Source organism: Melitaea cinxia, chromosome 10, assembly GCF_905220565.1.
Source record: "Melitaea cinxia chromosome 10, ilMelCinx1.1, whole genome shotgun sequence".
Taxonomy (NCBI): domain Eukaryota; kingdom Metazoa; phylum Arthropoda; class Insecta; order Lepidoptera; family Nymphalidae; genus Melitaea; species Melitaea cinxia.
Genome location: NC_059403.1, coordinates 15,343,802 through 15,362,486, shown reverse-complemented (window position 1 = coordinate 15,362,486; position 18,685 = coordinate 15,343,802). Strand labels below are relative to the sequence as shown.

General features: G+C 33.8%; 1 protein-coding gene across 1 annotated transcript in view; it reads right to left on the bottom strand.

Annotated features, from left to right (window-relative positions):
* Window positions 1-353: 353 nt before the first annotated feature.
* LOC123656983 (galactokinase-like) overlaps window positions 354-18,685 on the bottom strand; it is a 38,310-nt gene continuing 19,978 nt past the window's right edge. The window contains exons 7-9 of the mRNA XM_045592590.1: window positions 14,667-14,782; window positions 12,873-13,031; window positions 354-494 (exon numbers count right to left, since the gene is read on the bottom strand). Of these exons, the coding sequence (XP_045448546.1) occupies window positions 378-494; window positions 12,873-13,031; window positions 14,667-14,782 (392 nt within the window). The 3' untranslated portion in view covers window positions 354-377. The remainder of the gene's footprint in view (window positions 495-12,872; window positions 13,032-14,666; window positions 14,783-18,685) is intronic.

Below are 18,685 nucleotides of genomic sequence, written 5' to 3'. Positions count from 1 at the left end.
AATCCCGACATAAGCCTTTTTGAATAAACTATATTTTAGGTTCAAATTTGAGTACTTTTTAGTTTTGTATCCAAGGTCGGTCTTACAATTACATTACAAGTGTCTAAAAAAATATACTGCCGAGCTATGGCCGATTTCTCTCAGAAAATTCTACATTATCGTTCGGTAAATTAACTACAACTAATTTAAAAACGACTAATATTTGCAAAATGATGTTTCAAAAGTACTCTTGAAGCCTACTTGAACATAGAAATTTTTTTAATTTGATTTTGTGTATATATAATATTGTGTATATAATATATATATGTGTGTGTGTGTGTGTGTGTGTGTGTGTGTAATAATTTAAAAATGTATAAAAATATAAATAATTTATTCATCTATTGTAGTTTCAATATCCTGGCTCCGTCGCTCGGCTGGCATACGAAGAACACCGGGCTGCCACTGTACTGAGCCTCTACTTTTCTTTTCACATCTTCGACGAATTCTTTCTTGACCTGAAATAAAAATATATTTTACTAGGCCATTTTGATTAGAAGACTTCCGACTTTAATTGTGCTTGCTCAATCAATCAATCAATCATTACAGCCTATACAGTCCACTGCTGGACATAGGCCTCCACAAGTTTACGCCAAAAATAACATGAACTCATGTGTTTTGCCCATAGTCACCACGCTGGGCAGGCGGGTTGGTGACCGCAGTACTGGCTTTGTCGAATCGAAGACGCTGCTGCCCGTCTTCGGCCTGTGTATTTCAAATCCAGCAGTTGGATGGTTAACGAAAAAAAAAACGACTTTAATTATATCTATACAGGTCTACCTATCGACGTAGATAAAGGAAAAAATAGTCAAGCAAATACGCATTATTAGATATAACACAAAAAGTACTAGTCAAATCTCAATTAAAAGTTAAATGGAACCACTTGACAAGCACAACCTTTTACTTTAAAAAATCGTCGAAATCGGTCCACCCAGTAAAAACTCCGGAAGCATACCGAAAAAACTTATTTCGTTTGCCAAGAAACGTAATCCACAGGTGGTACCATATTCAACAAACTAAATGACATGGAGGAAAGCTAAAAATCTGACGAAGAATAAAATCGTGTCCCATTAATTTTTTATAAGTTTTACAAAAATAATTAATGAAACAATAATTCGCAGCCAGGCCTTTAAATGTATAAACTAGAAAAAATATATATTTAATATCACTTCAGCCTGTAATATTCTACTGCTATTGGCCTCCTTCCCCGTGTAGGAGAAGGATCAGAGCTTAATCCACCACGCTGCTCCAGTGCGGGTTGTCGGATATATTCCCTACTATAAGTAACGAACGCTATCAGGTGTACATGATAACAACCGGGACTGAAGGCTTAGCGTGCTCTGCGAGTCACGGTGGGGAGACCCACGTGGACTAATAGCCAGACCGGAAATAAATATATAAAAAAATTATAAACACAAATATCGACTCCGAGTGGGAATCGAAACGGTGTGACCGTGGTGGACCAGGTGGTATATATTTAACGTAATTCACAAAGTGTGTACTTAATCCTAAAAGAATTATCTACCGGTCAACGTAAAGAGAGGAGTTTCAAGGACGAGAGGAGAAAATTGAGTAGTTACAAATTACATTGAAGAGGAAAAAAGGAGATAATATGATACATGATACATACTTATACGAATAGTAAGAAACCCATGTTGGCTCTTAGAATTTTTTGTTGTATAGAGTTAAATAACGGCGAACGAATTTCTTTTAAAAAAAATATTTATTTATTAATTATAAGATGTTTGCAGTTACAAATGCTCTACAAGACTAATTTTAAAATAATAATTTAAACATTACATTTGAAACTTATGAACTAAATGCACTTTTAGAATTGTCCCACGGAAACGCTTGGTCAGCAGCCATTGTTACAACTGGAGCCGGTGGCGTCGATGGGTCGCGTAACTATAGTAAAACAATTTTTTTTCTTTTTTTATGGTAGAATAAAGAGTGAATAAATAAACGGCGTTTTTATAAAACAACGTGTCCACGCGAATAAACCTACATAACAGCAATGTTAATTCTATTTGTACAGCCTTTATCCTTTATGCATATAACCAAATGGAACAATGCTCAAACGCTTTATACGTACTAAATACTGTCAGAATTCTTTGCACAAAATAATCTAAATTGTATGTTTGATTACTGTCACGGAATTTATCTCACAAGTATACGGGGCACTCCACGCGAAGCGGACAACTAAACAAAGCGGACTGCTAAATGAACGAGTTATTAGTGATTAAAGTTTTGAGTAACCAGCAGGAACTCTCTCTCTAAATCTCTCTACTCTAACTGCCAATATTAGGTATTTAAAAGTTATTTTAAAATAAATAAAATAGAAAAGTATTAACTTGATGAAATGAGCTTTGTAATGATATTTTTAGAAATTTGAAATTTTATCCTTTTTTTAGATTTTTTATTTTTTTTAAGTTGGACCTTTTTAGTTTTTTTGAAGTAAATACTTCTTTTGGCACACCGCACACACATTTATTCGTAGGTAGTAAGTTAGGCTGGTCCGTCACGCTCTGAGGTGAAAGGCTCGATCGGGTGAACTCGGGACCGCCAATTATACCCGAGCAAGAAAGATACAGACAGCTGCTCTTCGCTGCTGAACGGGGGAAGGCTCGTTCGGGTGAACTCGAGACTTAACAGAAGTTTTCACTTCTGCTGTGCGGTCTTAAGTATACGCTCTATTTTTCGAAATAGGTGTTTATTTTCGATTATAGACTAGCTCGTGCTGCTAGACGTTTTTAATTGCCACCGATACAATCACATGGCCCCTTGCCATGTGACGTGGCGTGAAAATGAAATTCTGCATCCTTACCAAAGCTCTGTTTAAAATTAAAAAGATTGATGGAATTACATCTGTTTTTAAAATGCTAACAGAAGGATTCAAAGATCACGATTTTCAGTCGTCTCTACAGTACCGTTAATATAAACAGTACACAGAATCGATTTGTCGTGTGTGTATAAAGACAATGCGTAGGCGATCTATAATAAAGTTCAGGTCTATAATAAACAAATTAGCCTGTAAATCTGGTTTACGGCAATTACCAAGGAGCTAACCCATGATCTAAAGTTACGATGGAGAATAATGATTATGAATACATAGGTATGCGACAATATATGAATACATATATATATATATATATATATATATATATATATATATATTATTAGTGGTTTGATTGGCACCTTATGTCCACTTCCCTGCGAACCGTCAAAGAGTACTTATAGCAAATGGACGCAACGATAAATAACTTAATATTTATGTAAATATATCTATTAATAGGCATTGAGAAATTTCGTGTTTAATTTACTAGCAATAGCTGTGCGAATAATTCGCACTAAATAAGTAACCGACCGTCAATCATGTTGACATTGTTTCAAAATTAAAACCTTCATATATATACATAACTAGCTGTGCTCGCGACTTCGTTCGCGTGGAATTTAACAAAAAAAAATATTGTTCACAGAGTTACAAGATAAATAAATTTCTAAAATAAAAGTAGCCTAAGTTACTCCTTACTACATCAGCTAAAGTGAAAGTCAGAATCGGTCCAGCCGTTTCAGAGATTAGCCGGAACAAACAGACAAACAGACAGACAAATATTGTAAAAATGTTATTTTGGTATATGTTTTGTGTATAGATCCATATGCATTTAGTAAAAAGCGATTGTTTTAATATTACAAACAGATACTCCAATTTTATTTATTTGTATAGATTTTAATAATTAATTAATTTACAAAAACAAAAGCAATAGCATTTTTTTTAGTTGTTGATGCCGGTAGAGCAAGCAATTATCTATAAAATTATATATAATTTATGTGAAATAATTGTGAGGATTTTTTCTAAAAAGGGAGGCAAACACCTTAACTTTAGCATATTAATATATATGATTATATGAAATTGACAGCTTGTGTTTCACATGCAACTATTATTTTTTATATCTAGTATTATAATACGATAATGAGTGCACTTCGACGTCATTGAGAATCGCCAAATGTTTTGTCACTGTGCGAATAGTTGCTTTAACTTTATTTTTATACAAAAAACATTTTTTCTTATCTCGGTAGACATCGTGGTATAACTTAAAATCTTAAATGCTTCAGAGAGCACAGCCTTAAACTCCAGTTACATAAATGTATGTAATAATACAACAAATATATGTACAGATAGCGATCGTTGCTACGAAGCTGTGTTGCTACGGCAGTAAAGAATATAGCCACCGTCTGTCTTCCCGTGGCTGTCGTAAGATGCGACTAAGGGATAACACAGTTCCACTACCACTTTGGAACTTATAAAGCCGACCGATGGCGGGATAAAAATCCAACTGCTGCCTTTGAAATACACAGACCTAAGGCGGGCAGCAGCGTCTTCGGTGCGATAAAGTCAGCCCTGCGGTCACTAACCCGTCTGCCCAGCGTGGTGACTATAAGCAACACACATGAGTTAACGCTATTTACGGTGCGAACTTGTGGAGGCCTATGACCAGCAGTGGACTGCGAAAAGCTGAAGTGATGATCGTTGCTCATAGCAAAAAACTATTTATCATCCCGAAATAAAGTTTTCATTATCATAATTTTATGCTTCGTCGTTCAATCTCCGCTTATAAATAATCAAATATTTGTATTGAGTACACAAATACTTCCTTCTGGAAAAGCAATCTCTTCTCCATTTTCCACCTGAGAATTTGGGTTGGTTTTGTCTATTTTTATTTATTTATTTATACCTTATTATACACTACAACTACATTTTAAACAATAAACACATTAAAAATATATTTACAGACTGTGAAGTACAACAGGCGGACTTATGGCTATTTAGCCATTTCTTCCAGACAACCCAGACATAAAAAGGAAGGGTGTTCTATTATTATCTAAGTTGAATATTTATTCTCATATCGAAGTATGTCGTTAATGATTTGGTTGTAAAATGCGAAGCTTTATAGCAACGGGGCAGTAACTATCAAGCGATCTAACTATTAAGTGTTATGTGATCGTAAAGTGTAATATTTAAATATAATATTCATAGTTCTCGTGTACTTGTACATGTAATATTTTAGATTCTCCAGAAAACCATTTCATATTACAAACTTAAAGTGATGTATCGTCGGCCAAGAAAGTGATGTACCACCCTAAGGTTGAATGCCGCTTGCAGATTCATAGGTGATAAAGATTAGTTTCGCTTGCAGATCGATCTGACAACTCCTATTGCCGTCTTTATCTGATTATCGATAACGATATTATTTATACATAATAGAGTTTAAAATTTCATGTATAATAATGACGTTTTAATACTTATCGTCTTTTTTGTAATGCTGATATGAAAGAAAAATTAAAATGACTTCTCCATTATCATATGATGTGAGACTCCCAATAAATTAATTATTAATTCACAGAAACGCGTCATATTTATCTCCATTGATTACCTATTTGACCATCTTTACTATATGGCATGAGTATTTGCATAATGCATTTTAATATATGTAAATACATGAATAATGTTGTTCGACGATTATAGTATGAAACGGCATGAAAATACTTTTGAGTCAAATAATTTATATGTTAAAAAGAATATTTACTGTGTTTGTTTTTCGCTTCAGCCTATAATATCTGCTGGGCATAGGCCTCTTTCTCCATGAAGGAGAGAGATCAGAGCTTAATCCATCAGGCTGCTCCAATGCGGGTTGGCGGATATATTGCCCACTATGAGTAACGATCGGTATCAGATGTACATGATAACAACATATGTATCGCCAATACAAATGTTTGTCATGTGCGGGGATCGAACCCGCAACCGCCAGCGCAACAGCCACAAACCAGTGCTGTGACCGTTGCGCCAATTCGTTGTCGTTAGTGATTTTGAATTCCCGATATATATCTTACATCATAAATATTGAAGTCAGTCCTATTGCAAACACCATGGTCATAATTGGTGACATGGTAAATATTGCTGTCGCATTTTAGGCAAAAATTAAATTAAGTATGACCATGAAAGTTTAAAAACTTATAAGTCATACAAAATTACAATTTTACGTTTTTTCAAAAATTATGTTTAAAGGATAACTTCATTTTTATTGAATTACTTTATCCAGCATAAAATACACGTAACTTAAAACTTCACGCAAAATGGACGTAAACCGGATTGTTTGGATAACCTTGACCTACATTCGCTGAACTAAATATGAACAGAGAGATTTTTTATTCGCTTGTGATCTGACTTAAATTCAATTCAATTGTACAAATTTAACATTCTAAACCTAACGTGGTAGAATTTCTAGCTCTGTCAAGCATTGTTTATTAATGTCGTAAGTAATCATAATTTAATAGTTACTAATTTAATAGTAATGTGTACTGTGTGGCTACGGTACTAAAGAATATAGCCACCCCCTCTCTTCCCGTGGGTGTCGTAAGAGGCGACTAAGGGATAACACAGTTCCGATACCACCTTGGAACTTAAAAAGCCGACCAGTGGCGGGATAACCATCTAACTGCTGGCTTTGAAATACACAGGTCGAAGACGGGCAGCAGCGTCTTCAGTGCGACAAAGCCTTTTTTGCTTTGTCGCACGTCATTTATCTTTGTCCTGCGGTCACCAACCCGCCTGCCCAGCGTGGTGACTATGGGCAAAACACATGAGTTCACGTTATTTTAACGTAAACTTGTGGAGGCCTATGTCCAGCAGTGGACTGTATAGGCTGTAATGATGATATGTACAAGTATATACACCCGTCACCCACACACTCAATGTCACTATGATTACTCCGTGTCGGGGGTCCGAAAACACACCCAACACACAAGCACTAACACCCGGACCACGACAAACATCTGTCGAACCCGCAACCGCCAGCGCAACAGGCATAAGTTATCACTCGGACCGTTGCGCTAACGTTTCGTCAATTTTTGTCGTGTTTTCAAATACTATTTAAAAAAATACTGTCCTGCTACACGTAATTCCCTTCCCATTACATATGTACAATTTTTATGACAGTTCGTTGTGACATATATGTACGGTCTGCCAAGAAAGTGGTGTACCAGTTTTGATTTATCTTCCTGGTCATCAAAATTTATAACAAGGTTCGTTATTAAAAGATATTACTGAAAGAGACATATAATAATGACGTACACCTAATTGATAAGTATTCATACGTCATTATTATACATGATATTTTAAACTCTATTATGTATAAATAATATCGTTATCGATAATCAGATAAAGACGGCAATAGGAGTTGTCAGATCGATCTGCAAGCGAAACTAATCTTTATCACCTATGAATCTGCAAGCGGCATTCAACCTTAGGGTGGTACATCACTTTCTTGGCCGACGGTACATCACTTTAAGTTTGTAATATGAAATGGTTTTCTGGAGAATCTAAAATATTACATACTAGCGACTCGCTCCGGCTTCGCACGGGTATAAAATATAATTATAGCCTATTTCATTCACTGAAAAAATGATTAAAATCGATCCAGTAGTTTCGATTTATTTATTACTGCCCGTGGCCCGCACGCGTTATTTTTAGAGTATAATTGTGTTTGCTCGCAAACTAAAAAAAACTGACTTCAATTACATCGACGAGAAATACAACGTAGATCGACGAAAAAATAGTCAAGTACTTACGCGTTATCAAATATTACTCAAAAAGTAGTTATCAGGTCTCAATTAAATTTATATGTGACCACATGACAAACATCAGCTTTCGATTAAATTAAAAATTATTAAAATCGGTACACCCGGTAAAAAGTTATTGCGGATTTTCAAGATTTTCCCTCGATTTATCTGGGATCCCATCATCAGATCCTCGTTTCCTTTTCATGGTACTAAACTAGGGATATCTACTTTCCAACAAAAGAAGAATTATCAAAATCGGTACATTCAGTAAAAAGTTATGCGGTATAATACAACGTAGGTCGACGAAAAAAGCGTCAAGTAAAAACGCATTATTAGATATAACTCGGAAAGTAGTTGTTAGATCTCAAATAAATTTAAATGGGACCAATTGACATACACCACCTTTCGATTAATAAATTTTTGTCGAAATCGGTCCACACGGTCAAAAGTTCTGATGTAACATACATAAAAAAAATACAGTCGAATTGAGAACCTCCTCCTTTTTTGGAAGTCGGTTAAAAAAGCCTGCCGGAACCGCTGCTAACGCTACGTACCGCAATTTTTAAATCTGTAATATCTTCGAAAATATTCATTTAAATCATATGCTATAAAGGGCCATATAGATCTATATTAAATCAACAATATATTTAAGGTATTTAATTAGATAAGGAATATTGCTGTATTGGTTAAAATCGCTTCGAAAATTAGCCATTATTTGTCGTAAAAAGTAAATGACAAAAAAATGTTATTGTGGGATATCCTTAAGAGATAGACATATACCATAGCGGAGTTTTTTGTAGACCTTTTCAATGTGTACAATACTTAGTACATTATTTTGATAAATCTCGTAGGGTTCAGGCTGCGTTTGCAATGTAAGCGGAAAAAATGTAATTATTTACGACATCACATTAGAAACCTCAAAAATAACAGTATTTCTCCACTATTTAATGGATGTTATTATACATATAAACCTTCCTCTTTCTTCCTCCTTTCTCTCTCTATTAAAAAAACCACATCAAAACCCGTCGCGTAGTTTTAAAGATTTAAGCATACATATGGACATAGGGACAGAGAAAGCGACTTTGTTTTATACTATGTAGTGATACAAGTACACGAAAACTATAAATATTATATTTAAATATTACACTTTACGATCGCGTTACACTTAATAGGTAGATCGCTTGATAGTTACTGCCCCGTTGCTATAAAGCTTCGCATTTTACACCCAAATCATAAACGACATACTTCGATATGAGAATAAATATTAAACTTAGATAATAATAGAACACCACCTACCCAATTTTGATAATAAGTTTCCTTTTTATGTCTGGGTTGTCTGGAAGAAATGGCTAATTAACCATAAGTCTGCCTTGTACTTCACTATATATTTGTGGTGTGGTTTCATATATTTGTGGTGTACAATAAAGTATAAAGTAAATAAATAAATATGAAATTTATATTGAAAATTATACCAGTGTGTAGTCTAAGCTTAAAGATGAACTGTTAATCCATTATTCAACGTCATCAGAACCCACTCTACATAGATTGTTCTAAATGAAAGTTTTGGGATTTATTTTCTTTTGCGTTTCACTTATATTTTATTGTTCACAGAAGGGAATATTTGTTCAAATGTTTGTCATTTTTTTAAAACTTTGGGGATTTATAAACTCGGATTTAAATCTTTATTTGTGTTTTTTGTGTTAAGATATTTTTGCGACTACAAGTTATTTTATTAAAATAAAACCACTTTCGGATTTTATCGCGGTTTATTAAGTTTATTAGATGCCCGACGTTAATTAGTGAAATTCGCGTGAACATTACAAAACAAGTTATTTTACTTTAACTTCATCTGTCATAACTTGCTATTATTTGAAAATGGGACGCGCATTTTATGTTATTACTTCAATTTACATTTAATGCCTAAAGAGCTCATCATCATTATCACTTCAGCCTATCGCAGGCCGCTGCTGGACATAGGCCTCCACAAGTTCGCGCCAAAAATGGCGTGAACTCATGTGTTTTGCCCATAGTCACCACGCTGGGCAGGCGGGCTGGTGACTGCAGTGCTGGCTTTGTCGCACCGAAGACGCTGCTGCCCGTCTTCAGCCTGCGTATTTCAAGCCAGCAGTAGGATGGTTATCCCGCCATCGGCTTTTTAAGTTCCCAGGTGGTAGCGGAACTGTGTTATCCCTTAGTCGCCTCTTAGACACCCACGGGAAGAGAGGGGGTGGCTATATTCTTTAGTACCGTAGCCACACAGTACATAATCGGAATAATTTTATTTAAATTCCTAAATATGAAAGTAGTTGAAATAAATTTTAGGCCAATCTACACTAATTAGATCGTTCAAAACGCTTATGACGCAGAAACAAAGAAATAAAAATTATATGAACATTAAAGCGACCAACAATACCATTGTTGAAACTTTATCGTTGCATACAAAGCCGTAAAACGCAGCCATTGTTTAAGCCTGTGAAAAGACGCGACTTTGCATATATACAATTTAATATTTAAATACTTCATATTTCTAAAACTGTGTAACACAAATTCATTTAAACCACTGTCCCTAAACTAGAAAAGCTCTAATTGATTAAATTAATCTATATATAAGTGAATGTTAGTCTGTATGTTCTTTATAGAATCGTAAACTATGCATTTGATCATGTCATGATCTTCAGTAAAGTATTGTGCATGAGCCCACAAAGGTTTCTGAGTTGGTACAACCAAAAAAAAATGCGTAGCAACGCTTTACACGTACGTACAGCTAATTATTAATAAAAACAATTGACGTTTATATCGGTAACAAGAGGGTACGTATTTTTTCGAGGGAATCGGTATCACGAATCAACGAAATACTGCCGCCATAAGTCATGATACCATTTCATACCATTTTTTGTTAGTAATAAACAAACAAATTATCTCAATAATAACTCAATAATTCAAAAAAGTATAACCCCTACCGTGCTAACCAATATCTATCGTATATTCTTCATTCATGTTTCGTATAATATTAGTAAAATCACATACATCAATTTTACCCTGTCTGTAAATATTTAGTTTATTGTAAATAAGTATAATATTGTAAAATTTTGAAATACAACTCGTCGTTTGTCAATAAAAAAGTTAAATATAAAAAAAAATAATGAATACCTTAAAGTATGATACATAAACTCTTATAATGTAATAGAATCCTCCGAAAATTACAGACAATTGCAAATTTAACGGAAATGTACTCATCATTACAGCCTATACAGTCCACTGCTGGACATAGGCCTCCACAAGTTGACGCCAAAAATAACGTGAATTCATGTGTTTTGCCCATAGTCACCACGCTGGGCAGGCGGGTTGGTGACCGCAGTACTGGCTTTGTCGCACCGAAGACGCTGTTGCCCGTCTTCGGCCTATGTATTTCAAAGCCAGCAGTTGGATGGTTATCCCGTCATCGGTCGGCTTTTTAAGTTCCAAGGTGGTTGTGGGACCTTGTTATCCCTTAGTCGCCTCTTACGATACCCACGGGAAGAGAGGGGGTGGCTAAATTCTTTAGTGCCGTAGCCACACAGCACACACAGGAAATGTACTACTAAAACGATATTATATACACCTACAGCAAATATCAAAGCAGCAAACAAGAATTTTCGGTACATGAAAGATAGATAGATACAAAGTCTAATGTATAAATCCCTAGCTCTCTGGGACCTTTAATAAATCAAAAGAACAATCCCTATAAGTCCTGCAAAAGTAAGGGTGATGGCCGTGAAAGTTAAAAAACTTTTACCTTTAATAAGTATTTGAAAGGTTTAAAATTCAATCAAGTAGATTATTTCTGTTATGGGGCTTTATATTTTAAGAAAAGAAAAATTAAATTAAATTGAAACTTTTGAAAAGTTCTCAAAAATATAATAGAAAATAATATGAGAAATATATAAGTCTATATTTTCAGCGGATAACAGTTCTAATGTATTGGTACGATTTTCTTTAACATTGATGTTAGTGATTTCTATTCAACCTTTGAGCAGATATTTTTATTTATAAAAAGTACGTACATATTTAATGAATAGTAATTTATGAGGTTACACCCGTTTTTTACAATTTTTTAGCCAAGGTATACTAAAAATTAATAATCAACAATATCATATGAAAACAATAATGTAAATATGCTAAAAGAAGCACATAACTCAAATGTTCTTTAAGAGAGGCGAAGGTGAGCGGCTCTGTTGAAGAATTACAGAACGATCTCACTTCTGAGCCACGTCTGTACCTAAGCTGTTTTCGAGGATTGTTATGAATCATCTCGCCAGAAGACTCGATAAATTCCAACCACTAGAGCAGGCTGGGTTTCGAAATGGCTACAGCACCGTAGACCACATCCATACTGTTCGGCAGATTATTCAAAAGACGGAAGAATATAATCAGCTGCTGTGTATAGCATTTGTATCAACGTCAACGGTGAATACATTTCTCACCTTTCTCTGACTCTGGACACTGACGAAGGGACTGGTCCACAAGTTCAAAGTCGCTCAACGTGCAATGGAACGGGCTATGCTTGGAGTTTCTCTCAATAATAGGATTAGAAATGAGACTATCCGCGAGATAACGAAAGTAACCGACATAGCCCACAGAATTAGCAAGTTGAAGTGGCAGTGGGCTGGTCATCTGTGTCGCGGGACCGATGACCGTTGCAGCAGACGGGTCCTCAAGTGGAGACCGCATCTTGGCAAACGCAGTGTGGGACGTCCTCCGGCCCGTTGGACCGACGATCGACGTAAGATTGCCGGTGTAGGCTGGATGAGGATTGCGGGAAACTGGGATGTCCGGCGCGAACTTGGGGAGGCCTATGTCCAGTAGTGGACTGCGATAGGCTGAACTGAACTGAACTGGTAGCTCTGACGTCACGCGAGAAGAGAGATTAACGCAAAGAGTACAATAATAAAAATTAATGTGTCACAAACCAACGCTTGGACCGATCGTGCCTCTCTATCGCTTGTTCCGCGATCTCGCTTGCACGCTCAGGCTCAGGCGGAACGTGACACTTTTTCGTGCTGCAGCCGATGTTCATCGATTTATTAGACGTTACCACGTCAAAATTCCAGTCACGTGTCTAAGCTGATTAAAACACTTTTTATGTGTTCGTTGTTGTCAGTCAAAGTTTGTATAAAGGATGATATAACAAAAATTCACGAAACAAAAGACTTTCAAGTGCTTAGTACAAATATACTTACCAATGCAATAACGCAGCCTCCAAATCCACCTCCAGTCATCCTCGCTCCGTAGACTCCTGGCGATGATTTCATTATGTTGACCAGTTGGTCCAGCTCCGGACACGACACCTCCATCAACTTGCTGAGTGACTCGTGCGATTGGTAAAACCGTATTCCAACCTTATCAAAAGGAAAATGTAAAATTTAATATATTTGCAAAGATACTGAAATCGCTTGAGCTCCAATTAAAAAAATATGTCAATTAAATATATTTCTATAGAATATTTATTGACATAGTCAAATCCTCGTTTAGAGAATTATGTAATTAGTAGTCGCCCAATAGTAAAAATTCAACCATAATTAATTTAAATTATAAGTTTGAACATTATTAAGGTTCTATTGCTAAAGACTATACTTCTGTAATAATAAATAAAAAAGTATATATGCGTGTGTGTAAAACGCATGGTAGTGTGTGTAATGTTTTTATTATTATTATTTAAGGTATTTTTATGCATAATTAAAAAATATATTAGCATTCTGCACTCCTCTATATTAATTATAGGCGTGCAAAATTTTATACTCCTTGATACGCGCAATTTTCGTAAAAAAGAGATAAGTTTTTCTTCACTTCATTAATATATAGATTCTTGTTTAAAATTTTCAGTAACTTTATTTGTTTCCCATTTATATCGTTGTCCCGTTACGCGCAGTGATGACGTTGTCACGTTAAACTATCGTCCGTAAACCAACTTTACAGAAAACCAACTTTTTTTTGTTACAATAGTAGTACAAATGTGTCTCACATTATGGAGTTTAAACGGTAACATATTTACTTTGTAATTTATATTTTTCCCACTTATCTGTATAAACTTAATTCACTCCTTGCTTACATTAACTCCAAAAAACTTTTTTTTCCTACATAATATCTATTATACACTACATAGTATATATTATATTGAATTGTTTAAATTATTTGTTAAATTTAATGTTATTTGTATACAAAAATATGTAGATAGAGGTAGAATTTGTGATCAACTTAACTTACACATTAGGTTCACTGTAATGTTAGTTTTAAGTTTTTTATGCGTAAATAAATAAAATAAAAATCTCACGGTATATCGTAAATGTCGATATCGTAAATATCGTAAATGTCGAATGTTTTTGTTATGTTTAAAATACTACTAAATACTAAGTAATCGTAGCGTCACATTTATTGCCACTACTTTATCAACGAACTAAAATATAACTTAACATTATTTTATTTCTTTATATTTTATGAATATTTAACACTTTCACATCAATTTTTTTTTTCTTTCAGTACTGATCAAAACTTTTTTCTGTTTGCGACCTGCGAGAGCACGTTAAGCCGTCGGGTCCCGGTTGTTATCATGTACACCGGATAGCGATCGTTACTCATAGTAGGGAATATATCCGCATTGGAGCAGCGTGGTGGATTAAGCTCTGATCCTTCTCCTACATGGGGAAAGAGGCCTATGCCCAGCAGTGGGATATTACAGGCTGAAGCGTACATAGATATATTAAGTTAATATCACGCTCTGACTCGAGACATGTATGAACTCATAACCCTGGAGCGAAAAGCACAGTCCCTGCCAACTACGTCATCGTCAACACAGTTGGCCAGGCCAGTCCAATATAATCGCACTGTTTCGATTCAGTATCATTTATTAACGTTACTACGCTACTTAATATTAAAAATAATTCCAAATATAATTTTTCTACATAAACCTACCATATAACTTTGTGTGAAAAAAAAAATATTACAGAAAATACGACAATTTTAAGAAAGGAACGCACCTCACTGAAATCCTTTTGTGGTAAGAGCTTAGCCACCTCTTCCGTCCTGGCGATCTCTTCCACTACATGTGTCGCTCGTTTGCACACCAGCTCATCACACTTCAAACATTTCAACTCTGGAACAAGTGAAACTTAAATAAATATACGTCTTTATTTGTTCCCTATATGACAAGGTTGTCTAGTGTGAGGTCGTCGGATATTACCAAGCATTTTAAGAAACATTCTTAATTTACATAGTTGTTGTTATTTTTTTTATATTTTATTTATTTATTTTTATTATATTTATTTATTTAATCTTAATGTACACCAAAATACAGACACATATAAAGAAAGATATAATACAAGATTTAATTTTATTTTATTTTATTTGGATATTTTATTTTATTCGGACAAAATAACAGTCATAATTATTTACAATATTGAAATAAATTATAGTACGTTAAAATGTATACAAAAAACGGTGTTTATGTACATATCTACGCACGTAAGAAGTTATACTTCATTGGCTGGCTAACTACACGTTGCTAACTTGTTCTTCATTGACTAGCTAACTTCAGGGTATCGGTTTTTTGCGACGGTGTGCGCGCGAATTGTAAAAATTTACTCTCATCGTTTCCCTTAGCGTAAGCGTAACTTCAAAGTTATAATTTATACATTCTTCTATATTAACGTAAGATAAAAACTTATTATAAAAACTTATATAACGATATCTCCATAATACCAATTTGTTAACTTTAGGGAAACCTGTTATTGGCTTGATTATTTGTTATATGCTTTATGATAAGAATAGTATATAAGAAGCTGTTGGTTTTCTGAATAAATAAATAAATAAATAAATTTAAGAAATGATATAAAATTGTCAGTTACGAGGCACAGCATAAATAATTTACTGAGAAACATTTTTAATTGCTTATTAAGAGATAAAAAAATACATAATTCGCTCCTTCAACGCTATCAACAGAATTACGATTTTGTAGCAACTGTACTGTGTAATTGCATTTTAAAACGTGAAATAATATGTCGACTAACTATATTCATTCAAACGAAGCAAGTCGTCAAGGAAAACGGACAAAAGGACCAATATTCTTACATTACGGGAATTAATTACAATTGAAATTCCATATTTCATTTTTCACCGTCGAATTTCTCTTTATCTGTAAAATTTTTCCGGACGCTATAAGTATATCAAATGGCTCTAGTTGCACGTGCTGATTTGCCTTTGTTCATGTATTTTATATACCTATCCGAAAGCTATTTATTAATTGTGAACTACAGAACATCCATAGAGGTCTATGGATGTTACCTACCCAGTAAAAACCGGGACGTGATGTGACGCTCTCTCCAATTTTTTTTTTTGTTCTGTTGAGCATAGTCTAAAAAATAAATCTATAAGTTAAGTTGTAATTTGAACGTTAAATATATATTAAGAAGTCATTTTACTGCGAAAATTTAAGTATATTCAAGTTATTTCAATTCGTTCTTTTCTTTGTTAAATTACTTTTTGCTTATAAGAATTTGTTCTTGCAACTTACTCATATTTCGAAAGACTCACACAACTCACACAGACAACTTATAACTTATTAGTTTTAGATTTCAAACCTCTCAACTATATTGTACTCCAATAACTTAGCGTCCCCGGCTTTATTGTATGAGTTTATTTTTGTACGCTTGATATTTTTATAAATAATAAGATTGATGTATTTTAAACTTATTATTCTTCGTTAATAATGCAAAGACAAATATTTTATGCAAGCTTTGGAAGAAATTTTGGAATTATCATCAAGACACATGTTATTAATTAAATTTAAAAAAATGTCTAGATTTTTTTTATTAAAGTACACTTTATAGAATATATTTTAAAGTCTTGTAAATAAGGTATTAATTCTATAAAGCCGAATAACTATGTGGGGGGGTATAATACAACGTAGGACGTCGATAAAATAGTAAGTAAATACGCATTATTAGATATAACTCGAAAAGTACCTGTCAGATCTTAATTAAATTTAAATGGTACCACATGACGCTTACCACCCTTGGATTCTTTGGATTCAAAAGAAATCGTCGAAATCGGTCCCCCCCAGTCAAAAGTAAGATAAACTCCTCCTTTTTTGGAAAACCGTTAAGAATTATTACAACTGCTGATAACAGTACTAACCAAGGCACATGCAAGTTTTAGTCAATTGAGTACAGGTAAATGAAATTTACTTAGGCTACGTAACAGGTATTATAGCCTATATAACTGGTAATTAATACGAGCATACATATATTTTTACAGATACTCGTCGCCTCGAACTCCAAATTAAATCATTTAAAACAACCAAACAAACTATCATTAACGATTTGAAGCATATTCAACACGAAATGATCCCAAATAAGTACATGCCTATTTTATTTATTTTTATTTTATTTATTTTATTTTTATTTGGGAAACAAACAATTATTACAACACTATTCAATAAAAACAATATAAAAATAACACAAATCAATCAAGTTTCCACAATAAAATTATAACAAACACTTGACAATCCATGATAAAAACAAAAAAAAAAACTAAACATAAAGTAAACACAGTAATTAACAGTTAAAACAATTGTTCACAAAATAACAATTTATGTAAAATATTCTTATAATTACTAATTTTCATGTTGAATATGTCTAAACTCTCACTATGCTCATTATAATTCCTACAGGCACGCAGCAAAAACACATTTTTGGCATAATCATTTCAAATAATCATTTCTACAACGGGGCACGAAGAACAAAGATTGATTTCTTGAGCTAAGACGGGGACATTCAAATAAAATTTTACTAAAAAGACTCTTAGAATCAACCAGACTATGGACAATTTTGTAACTATCTATCTATATATATATATATACCCAACCCGATCTTTAGTTTTGCATAAAAACATTATATGATAACTAAATATAATTAATATGATTATATTAAATGGATTTTATATAAAATCCTATATTTAAAATTGTTTCAAACCACAGGGATTTCAAAACACAACAATAAAAGAGCAAATAGCTTATAATAAATATCATAGTTTACACACGTACTGTCCGTCTGTTCTTACGTTAAGCAACTTAATGATTATGTTAGGCGACGGTAACGACCGGTTAATAAAGCTAATTTTTTTTTTTTTTTTTGATAAATATACAAGGAAATATTTAATCTATATTTAAATATATAAATATACATATTGCACCCAGACTCAGGCGGGAATCGAACTCGCAACCCGCGGAACAGAAAGCAGGGCCACTACAAACTGCGCCAACGAGTTTTATAGATATCCTTCTGTCGCAGATGTGCCCGTGTGAACTACACGATATACCTAACTGTTCCGTTTTCTCCCGTCAAAATAAAGCCTAAATCAGTCAATGATAATGTAGCATTTGACTGGTGAAAGATTTTTTTTAAAATCGGTTCAGTACTTTCTGAGTTTATCTGAGTATCACTAGAGAATAATGTTGGAATTTTTATCGATGACATGGAATTGGTTAATATATATATATATTCGGCTAATTTATTTTTTCGTATGTTTCTTAGGGCCCACGGAAGGTATTAATACTAAAAAAAATTAAAAAAAAATTGATTGTTACTATTAACTTTTGACAGAACGAAGTCTGTCCTCTTTTCGATTTTAATAAAAGAAGTCAGATAGTAAACACATAGATTTCAAGCGAACAGCATCAGAAATGATTTTTAAGTCGATGTCTGGTTTTCAGTACTCTTAGGTATTCAAATTAATTTTAAGCAACTACATCTTGATAAATCAAATTTAATCTATTTTATTTATTTACACTTTCGCACACTAATACAAGGTTTTAATAGTATAACAAATGAAATATAAAAATAAAATTTGCATCAGCTGCAACAGGCGGCCTTATCGCTAATACAGCGATCTCTTCCAGGCAACCTTTGGGCAGAGGACTAAATAAGAAGTGTGGGATGGGGCGCAAAAATGTTATGTAGCATACATATGAACATGTTATAGTCACAAACGTACATGTACA